General features: G+C 49.2%; 1 protein-coding gene across 1 annotated transcript in view; it reads right to left on the bottom strand.

Moving 5' to 3' along the window:
- TMC7 (transmembrane channel like 7) overlaps positions 1–18,567 on the bottom strand; it is a gene marked incomplete at its 3' end in the record, with an annotated part of 50,421 nt that overhangs the window by 28,400 nt on the left and 3,454 nt on the right. Inside the window, exon 2 of the mRNA XM_080911375.1 lies at positions 1,450–1,690. Coding sequence (XP_080767501.1) covers positions 1,450–1,690 — 241 coding nt within the window. The remainder of the gene's footprint in view (positions 1–1,449; positions 1,691–18,567) is intronic.

The raw sequence follows: 18,567 nt of genomic DNA, 5'->3' as shown, positions 1-18,567 counted from the left end.
CCTTCTCTAGCTAACATCTGCCTCTCCCAATATGCCACAAATGTTGGTTGGTTGGTTGGTTGGTTGGTTGGTTTTGGGAACAGTCTCTCCACCATGTAGTTCTGGCTGGCCTGGAACTTGCTTTGCTGAGTAGGCTGGCTTTGAAGTCACAGAGATTCATCCACCTGCCTCCATCTCCCAAGTGCTGGGATTAAAGGTGTGTACCACCACACACAGCCTGATGGCGCAAGCCCTTTGAGAATATGTATTTGTTTCTGTGGTCCTCTGTCCCAGGAACATAGAACACAGACAGCCGATATCATGACAATCCTAGCCTGACAGTTTCTGCTTTGCTCTGCACATTGTCTTAAGTTCAGAAACTGGTGCTTAATCCATTCTTAATATCCACCACTAATCAAAAAGCAATATTCATAAAAATACATACATTAAATATATACGGCTATAGTCAAAAAGTAATCTGCTTTCCCATAGCATGGAGCATGTTAGACTGACAAGTGAATAGATACAGATATTGATAAGTGAGTGGATAGTAAACAGTTGGATAGATGAATATAGATATAGATAAATTGATGTATACAAATATAGGTATAGATGGATAGATGCATAGATATGACTGTATTATATATGGGTGGATGGATGGATGAATGGATGGATGAATTATGGATGGATGGATGGATGGATGGATGGATGAATTATGGATGGATGGATGGATGGATGGATTATGGATGATGGATGGATTATAGATGGATGGATGGGTGGATGGATGGATTATGGATGATGGATGATGGATGGATGGATGGATTATGGATGGATGGATGGATGGTTTATAGAAGGATGGATGGATGGTTTATAGATGGATAGATGGATGGATGATGGACAAAGATGATTTTTGATATGATGAGCATTCTTATACCCCGGAGTAACAACTCAATGAGTAATGTGTGTGATGTGTAAGCCTGAGGACCCTATTAAGATCCCTAGGACCCGCCTGTAACCCCAGAGCTGGGGGAGATAGGGACAGGCAGATCTCTGGAACTTGCTGGCCAGCCTGAACAGCCAACTGCTAAACTCCAGGTTCAGTGTGAGAGCCTGCCTCGCCCCCCAAGAAAAATAAAGTGAAAGAACAAAGAAATTGAATGTCCACTTTTGTCCTCTACTAGAGTGTATCCGAGTATGCTCGCACACACACATTATTCTTCTCCCCATCTCTTCTCTCCGTGTGTGTGTGTGTGTGTGTGTGTGTGTGTGTGTGTGTGTGTGTGTGTGTGACTGATTGACTACAACATCCCTCACCAAACTAAAGCTGGGGGGACTGTTTCTTCAAGCAGGAGGTGAACCACTTCTTGAAGGTCCTGTGTCACACACCATACCAGCACAAACGCCACACACACCCACACACCCCTCTCCCAGATCATAACTTGGGCACTTCTGGGCCGCTACTGAACAAACCTTAGTCTCCGTTTCTCCGAGATGTTCAGCGCATACTTGCGGATGGATTGGCTGTTGAGGTTTTCGGTGATCTCTCCATCCAGCTGGTAACTGAAAGAGTCTGTTGGCTTCAGCAAGGTGCCACTCTGCTTGTCCCGAGGGAGGATGTTTGTCCTCCTGCGCGCCACTGACCGATAGCTTGGCAGCTCTTGAAGGAAGTTCACGGGTGGAGAGAAGCAGCTAGAACCCAGAGACAGGGTCTCTGAGTAAAAGAACAAAAGCAAAATTCATAGCAATTGGAAGCCATCGGACCTCAGACGATGAACAAGCTTTGCAGGCTGGCACCCATCAGGGCTGGGTTTTCTTTGCTCTTTTGCTGTACTGGGAATCGAATCCAGGTCCTCTCACATGCTAGGCAAGCGCTCCACCGCTGAGCTACATAGCCAGCTCTTTATTTATTTAGAAAAGTTTTGATAAGTTTCTCAGGCTGGCCTTACATTTAAAATCCTCCTGCCTCTGGCTCCTGTGTAGTTAGAATTATAAAGCCGTGCCAACCCCAATTACAAACCTGGGTTATTCTGCTTTCTTTGCAGGCAGATGAACACTCTCCTGTGTGTGAGAAATGTATGTGTACAAGTTCACACATATGCACATGTCTGTGAGGGCAATGCCAGGGCTCTCCCTTGACCACACTCTACCTTATATCCTGAGGCAGGGTCTCTCACTTGAACCCAGAGCCCACCCACCGGGGTATTCTAGCTGACCAGCTTGCTCCCAGAGATGGGACATCTCTGCCTCTTGAACACCGGAGTGGACTGTGAAGCAGCACTTGGGGACCCACAGTACTCCGCCCACTAAGCCCTGGCTGTGTGTAGTTGGCCACGATGACACACAGGACAGTGAAATCGTCTTTATGTGAGTTCACAATGTGATTGTGGGAGATGAAGGTTGTGGGGTAGCTGTAGCCATGAGCTGAATGAAGCCAGTAACGTGTGCTGTCTCCAGTTAAGTCTAAGAGCCGTGACTGCCTAAGCGACTCCCTCCGTGAACATTCTAACTCCTGTCCTTCCTGTTGGGTGCTAGAAGGCTAAAGTTCAAATCCTGACCTCATCCCCTTTTTTTTTTTTTTTTTGCTGTGTTTGTGGGTGTGTGTGTGGGGGAGTTGCTTAACCTCTCAGAGCTTGTTTCCTGATCCCATATAGGTTAACAAATAGGTCTACCCCGAGTCCTTTCTGGAGTTAGGGATACCAGAGGAATCAAGGGAAACGACCTGCTCTTTGCAGCTTATATTCTGAGGTGGGTGAGCAGACAACCAGACAATAAGCTGGCGATAAGCTTAAACAGCAAGTACAATGTTCAGAAAACACAGAGGGTGCTGAAGAATAGGGGGCAGAGGTAAGACTGGGGAGGAGCACTGATTTTGGTTAAGGGTCAGTTCTTTCTTTCCCGTAGCTGAAACTCAGTGAAAAGAAGAGACAGACCTGAGGCTACGTGGGAAGGAGCAGGGGAAGCAGCAAGTGCAAAGATCCTGGGGCAGCAGTGCACGCAGCACATTGGTAGATGAGTATGTGGGCTTCTGACTGCAAAGGGGTAGACAGGAGCCTAGAAGTTCATTTGGTTAGTAGATGGTGGCATCATCCAGCCCTTCTGTACCCCTTCCCACTAAGCCTGAGCTGTGGTTTGCTTTAACCAAAGGGCACAAAAGAAAAATTACTCTGCCAGTACCAAGTTATAAAAAGTCCCAGAAGTCATTTCTGGGCATTTGGGAGCCAGTCACGTAAGAACCAGCCAGGGCCAGCAAGATGGTAGGTAAAGGCACTTGCCACTGAGACTAAGGATCTGAATTCGAATTCTGGAAGCCACATGATGGGAGGAGAGGACCCACTCCTGCAAGCTGTACTCTGACCTCCAGCATGCACCACAGCGTGTATACACACACACACACACACACATCCATGCAACACACACTACAAACAAATAAATAAATGTAATTTAAAATATATCCGGTCAGTAGAACCCACTGACAAGAAGAAATCCCTGCCTTTGTTTCCGGCCACAGAGAATATCCATGTGGGCATTTATATGTAGGATGTGGGAAAAACAAGACACATGTGTGGCTGGGCCACATCCTGTGAGATCTTACAGGTTTACATGATCTGCAGATGGGACCAAACAAGAAGTCACCGAGGACTCGGGGCCAGACTGTGTTCTGACCACACTGTAACTCATGCTGTGGTCCTAACTCAGGAGACTAAGATAGAGGATCCTGGGCTACCCAATGAGACCCTAAGGGCGGGCCTGGGTCTCCCATAAGGACAAGCCTGGCCCTTGGGTATAGCCACAGCATCACAGGTGCTCGAAAGTGTGCAAGGTCTCAGTGATACCATAATGTTCCAAGAAGTGTGGGAGGGCTGGGGGAGGACAAGGGACCAGCATTCTAGGTCTCTCTGGAATGTGCACATTACCTAACCTCTGCCCCTCCCTGACAGGCATGCCCAGACACAAGACAGCAACTGTCTCACTGTGGATGACGCAGAGGCACGCGCCCGGGCTCTGCCAACCTCCATGAGCAAGCCATGCCACATTCATACCAACACACCCTGAGGATGTGAGCCACTCTAGTGACAGGCAGAGCCGCCTCCAGCCATTAGGTTCCACCTAGAAGGCAGCAGGGCACTAGTGCAGCCTTAAGGCCACTCCCCCCTCTAGGCGGACAAAGAACCGTTATTAAGCAGGAACAAAGGTCTTTGAATATGGAGCCTGCTGAATATTCAACAACTGTAGGGGTCAGGAACCAGTGCAGGATGGGAACTGAAGCCTGGGTTGGCTTCCATCTGCACTGTCACCCACCAGCCATGCCACCCCAGGAAGACAACAATTCTAATCTCAGAAGGAGGGCATCTGACATCACAAACCATGGACACCTGTCTCACAGTGAGCTACACCGAGCTCTGGCTGTTAGAAGTTCTGAAAGAGAAGCCCTGTGGTGTATCCATGTAAGGCCAGCAGTCAGAAGGCTGATGATGCAGGAGAATTGCTGCAAGTGTGAGACCAGCCTGGATTACAGGACAAGAGACTGACTCAACTTGACTGGATTTAGAATCAGCTGGGAGACAGTCACGTGGGTGAAGATTCACCATCATGGGATGGCTCAGCAGGTAAAAGAGCTTGCAGTGAAAGCCTGAGCACTGGGTTCAATCACCATAATGCATAGTAAGAGAGACTGACTCTTGAAGGATGGTCTCTAACTTCCATATGTACTATGGCTCACGCATGTGTACACACACACACACACACACACACACACACAGAGAGAGAGAGAGAGAGAGAGAGAGAGAGAGAGAATGAAAAGAGAAAGGATTCACCACCACAGGGAGGTAAAGGATATTTTGCCCACTTGCTACAAAACACTGGGAAGGGGGAGACCTAACATCCTGTCACATTCCCCCATGAAATGGGCTATGGATTTGCAGTGGCCTTGTAAACACTTGGATGCCACACAGGTAACATAGGTAATGGCTGAATGTTCCTCCACTTCCCACCATGCTGGGTACACGCTTTTCTCTGCAGCCACTCCAAGGAACTGTCCCCTCCTTAACTAAAACACGCCCAGTGGTGTCCTCATGCCTAGAGCCCCTCTCCTGATTTCATACAGGGATGTGCTGGTTTCAGAACTCGACCTCCACCTGGCCTCTCACTTGCCTGCTCAGGTAGACTCAGAAGGCTTCGGGGCCCTGGCTCTATAACAGGGAAACCGAAGCTCAGAGAGATGACAACTTTCCCAAAGCTCAGTGTCAAGACAGTCTTGGCCCCGGTGTGTTGCAAAGGCCGCTGGCTGCGCCTTTCTGAGCCTTGGGCAGCTTATCCTTGGGGAGTGTGAATGTCAGGTACACCTATGACTTAGTCCCACCATTGGTGCAGCCACTTAGGTCGGTGGTCAGTGTGGGGGCTGCTCAGTTGCCATTTGCATGTTTCCAGCATCAGGGTTACTGTCGAGAACTGCCTAGAATTCTTTGGGATTGACTGCAGCACAGGCTGTTACTAGAACAGGAGGGTGAGGGTGAGGGTGATGGGTGGCAGGGGTCAGAGCAGGGAGCTACCTTTTTCTCTTTCAGAATTGGGACTAAACCCAGGGCCTCAGGCAAGCCAGTCAAATGTGGCCATCAGCCTCAAACTCAAAATCCTCTTGCTTCAGCCTCCTCAGTAGCTGGGATGCCAGGCCTGCACCACCAGGCTCAGCTCAAAGTTGAGTCTCTGAGTCTCCAGTACTTGAAGACTAAATCAATGAATAAATGGATGAATGAATGAATGAATAAATGCCAGGAGTGAAGCATCCTTGGGTCCTGGCAGCTAGTGAAAAATATAAACCCTCTCAGGAGACTGGCCAAGCATGATCTAAATGGCACCAAGGGCCCTGCAGCTCCCACAGCCTGCCAAAGGCGGCTTCAGCCATATTTGGCGCTGTGCTCACTTAGGGGCTTTGCTTCCTACTCTCAGGGTTGTGGAACTCTGGGTAAGAAATGACCTTGTGAGTCATGGAGAATCTGCCAGTTACTGTGAGGATTACAAGTGTCCTCTTTTCCCACAGGGTACATGGTCCAAAAATGCCAACGGACAGATGAGACAAAGATATACTCTCTTCTATACTATACTATATAGCTCGCTCACACACACACACACACACACACACACACACACACAGAGAGAGAGAGGGGGGGGGGCTTGGGCATGTTAAGCAAAAACTCTATCACTGAGTTCCAATGTTTGCTCTGTCTTTCCCATCGAAACTAAGCTAAGCACTTAGCACACACTGTGGCCTTAGCTTTTGCAGTTGCTTTTTATTTTTATGTGGGAGAGGGGTTGTCTTGCAAGTGCATGCAGGTGCCTGAGGAGGCCAGAAAAAGTTACAGGCAGTTGTGAGCTGCCTGATATCCGTGCTGAGGACTGAACTCCTGCCCGCCGAAAGACCAGTACTTGCTCCTCACTGCTGAGCCATCGCTCCAGCCCAGCTTTTGCAGCTTTGAGATGCTGACAGCAGAGCCATCGTGGATTCCTTAGAGATGGGCACAGGACAGTCATTCCAGTCCTTAAGCTAGGCTGTTGAATGTGTGTTGTCTCATGACAGAAGAATGGACTCAGAAAACGTGGTTTATTTACAACAGTGGAATACTACTCAGCTATTAAGAATGAGGACATCCTGAGTTTTGCAGGCAAATGGATGGAACTAAAAAATATCCTGAGTGAGGAAACTCAGACCCAAAAGGACATGCCTGGTATGTACTCACTAATAAGTGCATATTAGCCAAAACAAAAAGTACAGAATACCTAAGATACAGTCCATAGAACTCAAAAAGGTCAACAAACTGAAGGGCCCAAGTAAGAATACCTCAGCCCCACTTGGGAGGGAGAAAAAAGCAACCATGGGGGGGGGGGGTTGGGGGGTGGGGTTGGGGGGAGGTGTTGGGGAAGGACCTAGAAGGAAAAAGGGGGAGAGTGGAACATGATCTGGTATTGGGTGGGGGCAAAGGACTGAAGCCCTGAGGGCCAGCAGAAAGAATGGAAACAGGCAACCTTGGGAGGTAGGCGGTTGGGAGGACCTTCCAGAATGTACCAGAGACCTGGGAGGTGAGAGACTCTCGGGACTTAAAGAGAGGGACTTTAGATGAAATGCCCTACAGTGGGCAGAGGAAACTTGTAGAGCCCACCTCCAGCAGAAAGACAGGGTATCGAGTGAGGGACAGAGTTGCTATCTCACAGTCAAAACTACTGATCCATAATTGTTCCTGTCTGAATTTCAGGGATGGAAATGGAGAAGAGCCTGAGGAAAAAAAAGGTCCAGTGACAGGCCCAAAGTGGGATCCAGCTCAAGGGAAGGCCCCAAGGCCTGACACCATTACTGAGGCTATGGAGAACTCACAAAACAGGACCTATCATGACTGTCCAACAAGCAACTGAATCAGATGCAGATATTTGCACCCAACCAATGAACAGAAGCTGCTGACCTCTGTGGTTGAATTAGAGAAAAACTGGAAGAAGCTGAGGAGGAGGAGGGCTACTCTGTAAGAGGACCAACAGTCTCAATTAACCTGGACCCCCAAGATCTCTCAGACACTGGATCACCAACCAGGCAGCACACACCAGCTGATACGAGGCCTTCAACACATATACAGCAGAGGACTGTCTCATCTGGGTTCAGTCAGAGATGCACCTAACCTTCAAAGGACTGGAGGCTCCAGGGAGTTTAGAGGTCTGGTGGGGTAGGGGTGGGGTGAGGACATCCTCGTGGAGACAGGAGTTGGTGGGGAGGAGGTATGGAATGTGGAGCAGTCAGAGGGTGGACTGGGAAATGTAAAAAAAAAATTCTTTTAATTAAAAAAAATTCACGTTGTCTCTCTCTTCTTTCAGGGTCCCCATTTCTCTCCATCACCACTGAATTCTCGGGCTCCACATAGGACTTCACACATGGCAGTGTCTGATAAATAACTGATGAATGAATGAACGAATGGAGAATGAATCTAGTGTTGAGGATACTGTTCAATTATCTACCAAGTTTCTGATCAAAGTATGTGATTAGTACCCTAGAAAGCAGGGTGAAAAGAACAAGGAGCAAAAAATTAAGCATGAGGGCTAGAGAGATGGCTCAGTGATTAAGAGCACTGATTGCTCTTCCAGAGGTCCTGAGTTCAAATCCCAGCAACCACATGGTGTCTCACAACCATCTGTAATGGGATCTGATGCCCTCTTCTGATGTGTCTGACGACAGCTACAGTGCACTTATATATAATAAATAAATCTTTTTTAAAAAATTTTAAAATTAAGCTCGTAACATCATTCTTTTCTATATAGATGATACATTTTTACAATTGAAAATAAAAGCTGTTGTTTTTCAGAGTGTATCTGTTTGTAGCCCAGGTTAACTTAGAACTTAACTTGTAGCCCAGGCTAGTTTAAAATTTAAGATCCTTTAGCCTGAGCCTCTCTGGGCCTCAGATGACAAGTGTGAGCCCTCAGTCCCGGGGGGAGGGGAGCTGGCAGTAAACAGGACTGTACTTGATGTTCTGGTTTCAGATTCTTTCCACAGACAAGTTTATGGAAGTGCACTTTGGTCTGTTAGGAACACAATTTATTGTCCTCAAACAATCTCACAACAGGGAGACAATGATTACCTAGCCTGCTTACACTGGTTCCTGGGCACTTGTCCACTCCCTGTGGTTTGACATCACTGTTATTCTGAAAGCTAACTAGAGGAAGGAAGCCTGATAAATATACACATTTTCAGATTCCAAAGGCTTTCATCTAGAAGTTTGTAGAGTTCAAAGACTCTACTTTAAAAGCTACTATATACAGGATACCCATCAAGTGATATATGGGCCATCAAGATGGCTCAGCATCTGAAGACCTCAGTTTAATCCCTTCCTTATATTTTACATAGTTAAGAACTTACGGCTTGCGCTCTTCTCTCTTGCCCCCTTGCTCTCCCTCTTCCCTTTCTCCCTCTCTCTGCATGTGCTCACAGCCGGCCTCTACTCCTCTACTTCTTATTTCTCTCTTCTCTCTCTCTGTCTCTACTACCCTCTTAACTCCCCCATGACCTGAATAAACTTTATTCTGTACTAAAAAAAAAAAAAGAAAGAAAGAAAGAAGAAACTATTTTCGAGATCATGTTTTTGGAGTTCTTTCCCACAGCCTTAAGGGCTGTCCTGAAGATTACAGTACAGCATTTACCATTTTGCTGAGACATTAGACACATCCTCACCTCCTAGACTCACACTGTCTCTGATTATCATGGAGACATTAACCTTAAGAACATTCCTCCAAGGAGGAGCATGAAAATATGTATATTATTATACAAATAAGCCTTACACCCACAAGCATTGACACCCATGGAGGCCTACACCCTGATGGCCCTGTTTTGGGAAGGGAACAATATCACAACATCCCTAACATATGGTCAAGGAGGATTGGCACCTGAGAAGGTGACATTTGCGGAAGGTTGGGAAAGAGGGAGAAACAGATATGTGGCCATCCTGGGAAAGACTATCAGAGAAAACAAACACACAGCAAGTGCAAAGGCCCTGGGATAGGTGGAGCTCCGCAAGCCTGAGAAAAAGATCAGTGGGAGTCAACAGGAAGACAGTAGGTCATAGGGGACAAGCCAGGCCACATAGGACCTTGAGTATCAGGGAAGACATTTGCTTTTGTCTGATAAAGGGTTTGTGCCAGAGAAATGCTTCCCTAACTGGGGTCTAAGCAGGATCACTGGCTACCACCATCTCTACATGGTACCATAAACCTAGACAAATATGAGAAGAGAATCTTCTTTACTTTTTAGATTTATTGATTTATCTGTGTATGAGGTTTTCTTGTTTGTTTGTTTGTTTGGATGGGTCTGTATACGATGTGGATGCCGGGTCCCTTCAGAGATCAAAAAGGGGATCTCCATCAGATTGGTCTACAGGCAACTGTGTAGGGCATTTTCTTGATTAATGAATGATGTGGGAGGTCCTGGCTCATTGTGGGTGGGACTGTCCCTGGGCAAGTGATCTTGGTCCTGATGAGAAAGCAGGCTGAGCAAACCACATGGGGCAAACCAGGAAGCAGCACTCCTCCATGGACTCTGCTTCAGTTCCTTTCTTCAGGTTCCTGCCTGGAGTTCCTGCCCTAACTTCCCTCAGAGATGGAGTCTAACCTGAAGGTACAAGCTGAAACAAACCCTCTCCTTCCCAAGCTGATTTTGCTCTTGGTTCGTCTCATCAACAGAAACCCAAGCCGGGAGGAGAGGTTCTGTATCTGGGATCATTAAGCAAGCGAGGTGTGACCGAGGAAAGGCTGTTTTCATTTGGTCACACGTCTAAACTACCTGTGGCTGGTGCTATAGCGGATATTGTGGAAGAGCCTTCTTGCCTGTAGCCCAGAGCCGAGGGAAGTGTGGAGAAGCCTGCCAGATGCCTGGACAGCAGGGTAGGAGGACCCACCTGAGTCACAGCGGGTGTCAAGAGCCCAGTGGGGCTGGATCCCACACTTTACAACCAGATGAACAAACAGCCCTCAGGAGCTGGTGACTAACTTGCTAATCAGAGGTACTACTGGGCCAAGTGCATGGATTAACTCGCTGTCAAGCCAGAGAGTCCGATGTGCTGGTTATGGGCTAGTTCCTATGAGTCAGTGTGCCTAATGATGTGCAAGACAAGCAGGACAGAGCCCCGCCTCCCTGGCCACCTGCCTGGTGCTGAAACCCAGCTCCTCTTCCTACCTGTGTAGGCAGGCAAGCATCCTGACCACCCTGCGCCTTAGTCTTCCTACCTACATCGGGGACAGCTGTCCTGAAATCAGTCGGTTCCCATATGTAAAGTGTTTATAGACAAACACCAGAGGAAAAACTCACGTGTCTCAAGTCCCTGCTGCCCACATAGCAGGAGAAATCTCCAAGTGACAGTCACAACTGTGTTCTAACAAAAGCTTATTCACAAAAACAGGTGGCAGCTGGGACTTACTATTCATTGCTAAGTGTCGTGTATGAGATGAACCGGAATGTGCACGGGAGGTGTCTTCTTGGTAGGGGCCAACTAGTCCTTAGTGGACTGTCTTCTCTCTCTACCAAGACGGCTTCAAAAGAGTCAGAAGACAGATGCTGAGGCAGAGGGACTGAGAATTTGAAGTCAGTCTGGGAAAGGCCCTTTCTCATATATAAACAAATAGGGCTGCAAAGATGGCTCTGTTGGTAAAGTGCTTGCCTTGCAAGCATAGGGACCTGAGTTCAAAACCCCCAGGATCCTCATGGAAAAGCTGGGCATAGTTGCATGTCTTTATATTCTGAGCACTGGGAGAAAAAAGCAGGTGGATCCCTGGAGCTAGCCTTTAGCCTGTTTGCTTTGCTACTTGGTAGATTCTAGGCCAGTAAGAGATACTGTGTTAAAAATATTTTAAAAGGATGGCACCTGAGAAACCTTACCCAAGGTTCTAACCACCATGTGCATGTACACCTGCATGAATACACACACACACACACACACACACACACACACACCAAACAAACAAATGAACGAGCAAAGAAGTAACTGATTTTCACAGCAGCAGCAGCCTCTGGGGCGCATGCACACATTGCAGAAGCACACAAGATGGAAAGCTTTTACACTGGATCCCGGGTGAGTCTCACAGGGGCTGGGTCACACTGGGTCTTTCATGCCCATCCTCTGCAGCTAATAACTCAGCCCAAAAATGAGCCAATGCTTCAACCATGAGGGGGAAACCTCAGGACATGTTCACTCCATACCCCAACCACGGCAGTGGTCTGGCACCTGTCAAATGTCCCTTAGACAGACACGTGGAAATGTGGCCTTGGGAATTTATCTGCTGCTGGGTGGCCATAGTGCCCTGCTCTGGTTTTCACCAATGGATTTGTAATAAAATACAAAAGCCACTGACTCTTCACAGGTAGGTTGACTTTGCATACCATTGTGGAAGTTCAAGGTGCCTGACAGGCTAAGCTTGGGTGAGGCCCCGGGTCTGCTCCTGGAGGCAGCGCTGCCTGGCAGGAAATCAATGGAAGTCAGAAAGGAGTCTGGGATTCCACAGTCTCTTTGGTCATTAAGTCCCATCTTTTTCTGTTTTCTTTTGGGGAGGGGAGGACAGGATCTCATGTAACCCCAACTGGTCTCAAACTCAATACATAGCAGAGGTTGGCCTTGAACTTCAATCCTCCAGGCCCCACCCTCCAGCTGCTAGGATTACAGGTATAGACCACCACATCTACCACTACCAGCACTCTGTGAACTAAGCCTCCAACACACAGACCCTCCAGGATAAGCCACCACAAATGGCTTGTCAAGTACTTTCTCTGTGCCTCAGTTTCCACAGAAGTAAAACTAAGATTCCTGGTTTGCTTTCTGTTGCTGTGACTAAATACCACAACCAAAAGCTACTCAAGTAGGAAAGGGCTGGGCTGGATTACATTTCCAGGTAACAAAAACCACCAGTGAGGGCAGTCAGGGCAGGAACCGAAGCAGGCAGGGAGGACCACTGTTTCCTGGCTTCCTCTCTGGCCCATGCTCATCCTGCTTTCCTTAGCCGGGCGGGTTTTATCCGGGCCACATGCTATAGGCACCTGCCTCACGGTGTCTGGGCCCTCTCACAGCCACTACCAGTACTGATAACGTCTCTCAGACATGGCCACAGGCCAATCTGATGCACACAGTCTCTCGGCTGAGGTTCCTTCTTCCCAGGTGGTTTGGGTTGTGCCACGTTGACAATAAAAACTACCAGGGCAGACCCTTAGTTCACTGAGTTTCTGAAAGGACCTGGGAAAGTTAACATTGCAGACTCCACAGGCAAATGCAGAGTCTGCATGAGCAGGCTCCGGCTTGCCTGAACCTGGGCCACCCCTGTTCCTCTAAGATCTCCCTGAGGCCTCTTCAAACATACCAGGGGCTGTCCACTGTCACTGAGGCCTCCATGTTGCTCAGTGGGCAACCAGGGGCTGGGTCCTTTAGACCCTCGGGGACCTTAAACGCAGGTACAGTAGGATCTTGGTGTCCACCACAGAAGAGATGCAAAACCAGTAAAGAGCGAAGTTAAGTTATCGGGGCTACTGACTGGAAAGTCCAGTGCAGGTGGGAGAGGTTGGCCCTGCCCCCACCTCAGCAGTCACCATGGATACAATGCAGGGGCTTCCAAGTTTAGAGGAAGCCCATGCTGGCCTGGAGACTTATCACAGATCTGTGTCCCCAGATGGAGTAGGTTTTGGAAGGCCACACTGGAATAAAATACAACTAAGAGGTTCTTGCTCTTCCTTAGGTCACAGGATGCTGAACTTAGAGCCTCATTCAGTAGACAGAGCTTTTCCCCCTACTCAATAATCCTGTGTGTGTGTGTGTGTGTGTTGGTGCTTTGCTTGCATGTCTGTGTGGGAATGTTGGATCTCCTGTAACTGGGGTTACAGGGAGTGCTGAGCTGCGGTGTGAGTGCTGAACCTAGAACCTCCACAAGCTCAATCAGTGCTCTTAACCACCGAGTCACCTCTCCAGCACCCAAGTAGCCACAGTTCTACCAACCCCACATGTGGTACTTCTCAACCTGGAGGTCAGTGAGGGACAGAAAACAGAGCCAGGTGTGTGCATGTGGGGGGAGGAGTGTCCTTTCTCTTCTCAGGTTCCTTGGTCCTCCTTTCCTCCCTCTTCCCTCCCACTGTCCCTACTCCCTCTTTGTTCCAGACAGAGCCTCCCTATGCAGACAAGGATAGCCTAAAGCCTTAGTACTCCCTTCTTCCTCCCCCCCCACCCCCTGCTGACTGGCCACGGGTACTCTTGGCCTATTTTGTTTAAGTTTGGTTTCTAAAATTACATTTCCCTATTGTGTGTACAGAGGGTGTACCAGGGAGCACAGGCATGTGGCGTGTGGAGAGAAGCTAGCAGCTGACTTTTGAGAGTCCTCCCCTTCTACCGTGTGGACCCCAGAAATCAAACCCAAGTCACCCACCAGGCTTAGCTTTCCTGCCCTCTGCCCTTCTAGTCCCCTCTCTGAAGGTCCCTTCCCTTTGCCTTGTCAGTAAAGGCCCAAACATTCTTTATATCACCCTTCATCAGCTTAGAGTTACTTCAGAGGCCCTGTCCCATCTGGGCTGGTACTGTCACACACACATACACACACACATACACAAAGAGACATACACATACACACAAACGCACACAGACACATACACGCGAACACACACATACATATACAAAACACACAGACAGACAGACACACACCACCTCCACCTTTCTGTCAGTCCTTCCCCAGCAGCTGGATTCCCTTGGATTTTCCTCCCTTCCTTCCCTTCACTGCATCCTTCCCACAGTGACTGACTGAGCTGAGCTGGAGCTCGGTGCCCTGTCTCTGGCAGGCTGGCTCCCTAGGGACCATTCCAAGGGCTTTCCTGATAGGGCTGGCCAGTCTCCCTCCTACTACTTCTGGGAAGGTACCTCAAGTACACAGCCCAGTTTGACTGGGTGGTCCTAGGCCCAAACTCTTCTTAACAGATGGCAGGGGCTTACAGCCCTGCAGAGCTATTTCCCCCTTTTATCTCTCCCAAGTTCTCACTTCCTGAAAAAAACAAAGATAGCCATCTCTAAGCTGGGTTCCCGTTGCTGGGCAGAGCTGGGCTCCTCCAGACAGAGAGGCAAAAATAACTCAAGAGAACCAGTCCCCAAGAGAACCTGACTGAAAAAGGCTCAAGTGATCTCCAGTCTGGACCAGAGCACTCTACCTTCCCCAGATGCCCAGAAGGGTGGTGGGTCACTCACCGGATGAAGGGCTAAGCAGATAAAGGAAGACATAAATAGCTACATGTCTTCATAGCTATTGTGGTGGAGTAGACTTGTCAAATAGACAAAAAGAATAGTTTTAAGCTCATGCAAATACCTGGTGTTGTATATGCAGAGGTCCAGGCACAATGGGCCTGTCACAAACCCTTGGCTGTTATGGTTACAAAGACCAAATAAAAGTGCCCAGTGTTATCAGGGCTCTGGGACAAAATCCCAAAACATGCTTCAGAATCTCATGTTCCAGCTCCTAGGCAAGGCATACACACAGAACCTCTCTTGCCCACCCAAGAGCCATCCTGAAAACTAGAATCTATTAGCCCTAAGACAGAAGTTGACTTTAATCTCCACTGCCTTTCTAGGAGGCTAGAAGAAATTCACCTTTGTTTGATGGGTGTTGATAGAAATTTCAAGAGGGAACCTGCCCTGAGAAGCTGGGTGCCCTGCCTGGCCTGTTAGCACAGCTCACAGGACCTTGATGTGCCTCACTGTTCTCCAGAGCTATGTGGCTTTGTCACCTAAGCAGAACGTCACCCTGCACCTTTGAGTCTTCAAGTATATAAGAAACTCTGATGTAGCCAGGCATAGTACACAGCTCAAATGTCAGCACTGATGGACAGAGGCCGGAGGGTGGTGGGTTCAAGGCTAGACAGGGCTACACTTTAAGATCCAAAATAAAAGGGAAAACCGTGGGGCAAGGTTTTCCAACAACAGCAAAGCTGTGCACATGAAGACTGAGCAACTCTTCTCACAGGGGGCTCAGGGACTGAGCCAGCCCAATGTCCACGAGTAGATGTTTACACACACCAAATGTGACCCACAGACAATGGAACATTAGTTCCCCATGAAAAGGATGCAGCACTGGTCATATAACCATAACTCCAATGATAAGCTGAGACAAAGCTACTAAGTCCTCAAATCAGTGTCTGGATAGGAGATCCAGAGGCAGGGGTAGAAGCAGACTGTTTGCAGGAAGCTGAGGAAGGGGAGGGACTACTGAATGGGGGCGGGGAAGCTGAGGAAGGGGAGGGACTACTGAATGGGGGCGGGGAAGCTGAGGAAGGGGAGGGACTATTGAATGGGGGCGGGGCCTCCTTGGGGTGCGCAAACGAGTCAGACCATCTCCTGAGGCAGGAGAAACTAGTTGAATTGGTGCAATGAAGGATTTACTAATTAACTTGCTTAGAAAATATTAAGTTACACAAAGTAGAATTTAGCTGAAGGAGCGGAGCGCTGCCTCCAGCGAGAATGCAAATCAGCAGTACACTAACCAGGCTACCGTAGGAAGAAGACTTTTGCACCACAGTTGAAGTTTAGGGTTTCCAGAGAAAGTTTCTGCGAATGTGGTTCACCAAGAAGACCTCCAATTAGGCATCATTCCCATAACAAAAGGACTAACTACCCGCTATTAGGCCACTCCCGCATCAAGGGGCAGCTCAAGGGCACAGCAGGTAGGCAGCCATCTCTAAGTCCTGGTCTGCCATTAAGTTAGGAGAAGCACATTCCTGCCAGGTAGGCAAGAGGAACTTGGGTAACAAACATTCAAAAAGAACACCGGTTGCTAAGAAATACTATTAAAAAATAATTCGAATAATATCTTTACTGTATAAATCTCCCATCTGACCAAGTGGCGAGACTTGCAGTCTCCGGTCTCTGTTGAAATTTTTCAGTGTGACCTGGGACTGGAATGGAAGAGGTTTAAAGATGACCGCAGATGTGAAAAGCATGTGTCTGAGGTGGCAAAGTTAGTTAAAACTTGGTCCAGCCAGCTCCTCTTTGAGCACAGGGTAGGATACGAGTTATCATTAAGGCGCTTTCTCCTTAATCTCCTGAGTGTGCAGAGTGGGGTCTCACTGAGGAAGGGGGAGGAGCATGCAGGGTGGGTTGTCACTGAGGAAGGGGAGGAGCATGCAGAAGTGGGGTCTTACTGAGAAAGGGGGAGGAGCATGCAGGGTGAGGTCTCACTGAGGCAGGAGGAGGAGCATGCAGGGTGGGTTCTCACTGAGGAAGGGGGAGGAGCATGCAGGGTGGGTTGTCACTGAGGAAGGGGGAGGAGCATGCAGGGTGGGTTGTCACTGAGGAAGGGGGAGGAGGAGCATGCAGGGTGGGTTGTCACTGAGGAAGGGGAGGAGCATGCAGGGTGGGTTGTCACTGAGGAAGGGGAGGAGCATGCAGAGTGGGTTCTTAATGAGGAAGGGGGAGGAGCATGCAGAGTGGGTTTTCACTGAGGAAGGGGAGGAGCATGCAAAGTGGGGTCTCACTGAGGAAGGAGGAGGAGCATGCAGGGTGGGTTGTCACTGAGGAAGGGGAGGAGCATGCAGGGTGGGTTGTCACTGAGGAAGGGGAGGAGCATGCAGAGTGGGTTCTTAATGAGGAAGGGGGAGGAGCATGCAGAGTGGGTTCTCACTGAGGAAGGGGGAGGAGCATGCAGGGTGGGTTGTCACTGAGGAAGGGGAGGAGCATGCAGAGTGGGTTCTTACTGAGGAAAAAGGAGGAGCATGCAGGGTGGGTTCTCACTGAGGAAAAAGGAGGAGCATGCAGGGTGGGTTCTCACTGAGGAAGGGGAGGAGCATGCAGGGTGGGTCCTCACTGAGGAAGGGGGAGGAGCATGCAGGGTGAGGTCTCACTGAGGAAGGGGGAGGAGCATGCAGGGTGAGGTCTCACTGAGGAAGGAGGAGGAGCATGCAGGGTGGGTTGTCACTGAGGAAGGGGGAGGAGGAGCATGCAGGGTGGGTTGTCACTGAGGAAGGGGAGGAGCATGCAGGGTGAGGTCTCACTGAGGAAGGAGGAGGAGCATGCAGGGTGGGTTGTCACTGAGGAAGGGGAGGAGCATGCAGGGTGGGTTGTCACTGAGGAAGGGGAGGAGCATGCAGAGTGGGTTCTTAATGAGGAAGGGGGAGGAGCATGCAGGGTGGGTTCTCACTGAGGAAGGGGAGGAGCATGCAGGGTGGGTTCTTACTGAGGAAAAAAGAGGAGCATGCAGGGTGGGTCCTCACTGAGGAAGGGGGAGGAGCATGCAGGGTGAGGTCTCACTGAGGAAGGGGGAGGAGCATGCAGGGTGAGGTCTCACTGAGGAAGGAGGAGGAGCATGCAGGGTGGGTTCTTACTGAGGAAAAAAGAGGAGCATGCAGGGTGGGTTGTCACTGAGGAAGGAGGAGGAGCATGCAGGGTGGGTTGTCACTGAGGAAGGGAGAGGAGCATGCAGGGTGGGTTGTCACTGAGGAAGGGGGAGGAGCATGCAGGGTGGGTTGTCACTGAGGAAGGGGGAGGAGCATGCAGGGTGGGTTGTCACTGAGGAAGGAGGAGGAGCATGCAGGGTGGGTTCCCATGAGGGGTTGATACTTTGCATCACTCCACCCCATGAACAACAAACAGCTGAACCTGTGTGAACCTGTGTGAACCTGTGTTAACCTGTGTGATGAACCTGTGTGAACCTGTATGAACCAAACCTCCGTGAAGCAAAGAGAAGAGGGAGAGAGGCAAAGTGGGGAGAGGGAAAGTTAGAGACGAATAATCTCAGTCTCACAGAGAGGGGCACAGTAGGTTAACAAGATGATTCTTGTGTGAAAAGGGTGCACGAAGACCCAAATTTCGGGAGCAAGCACACAGGACAGGAAGTGCACTTTGTTTTTATTCTAACACAGGTGGTGATTCCATTTCCCTTTCCTGGCCCACCCTCTCACCCCCTACCCTCCACCCCCACTCCACCCCCATTGCCTGGGACTGGACCTCAGAGTCTTTCGAGACTGCCTAGTTTTCAAGGAATCTATGCAAAGGAAATGAACAATGGAAGTCACTTAAACTCTTTTAGCAAAGCTGGAAGTGGTGCCACACACCTTTA

This window comes from Micromys minutus (assembly GCF_963924665.1).
Source record: "Micromys minutus genome assembly, chromosome: 2".
NCBI classification, from domain to species: Eukaryota; Metazoa; Chordata; class Mammalia; order Rodentia; family Muridae; genus Micromys; species Micromys minutus.
The sequence above is the reverse complement of the archived record's forward strand: the minus strand, read 5'-3'. Positions and strand labels throughout refer to the sequence as shown.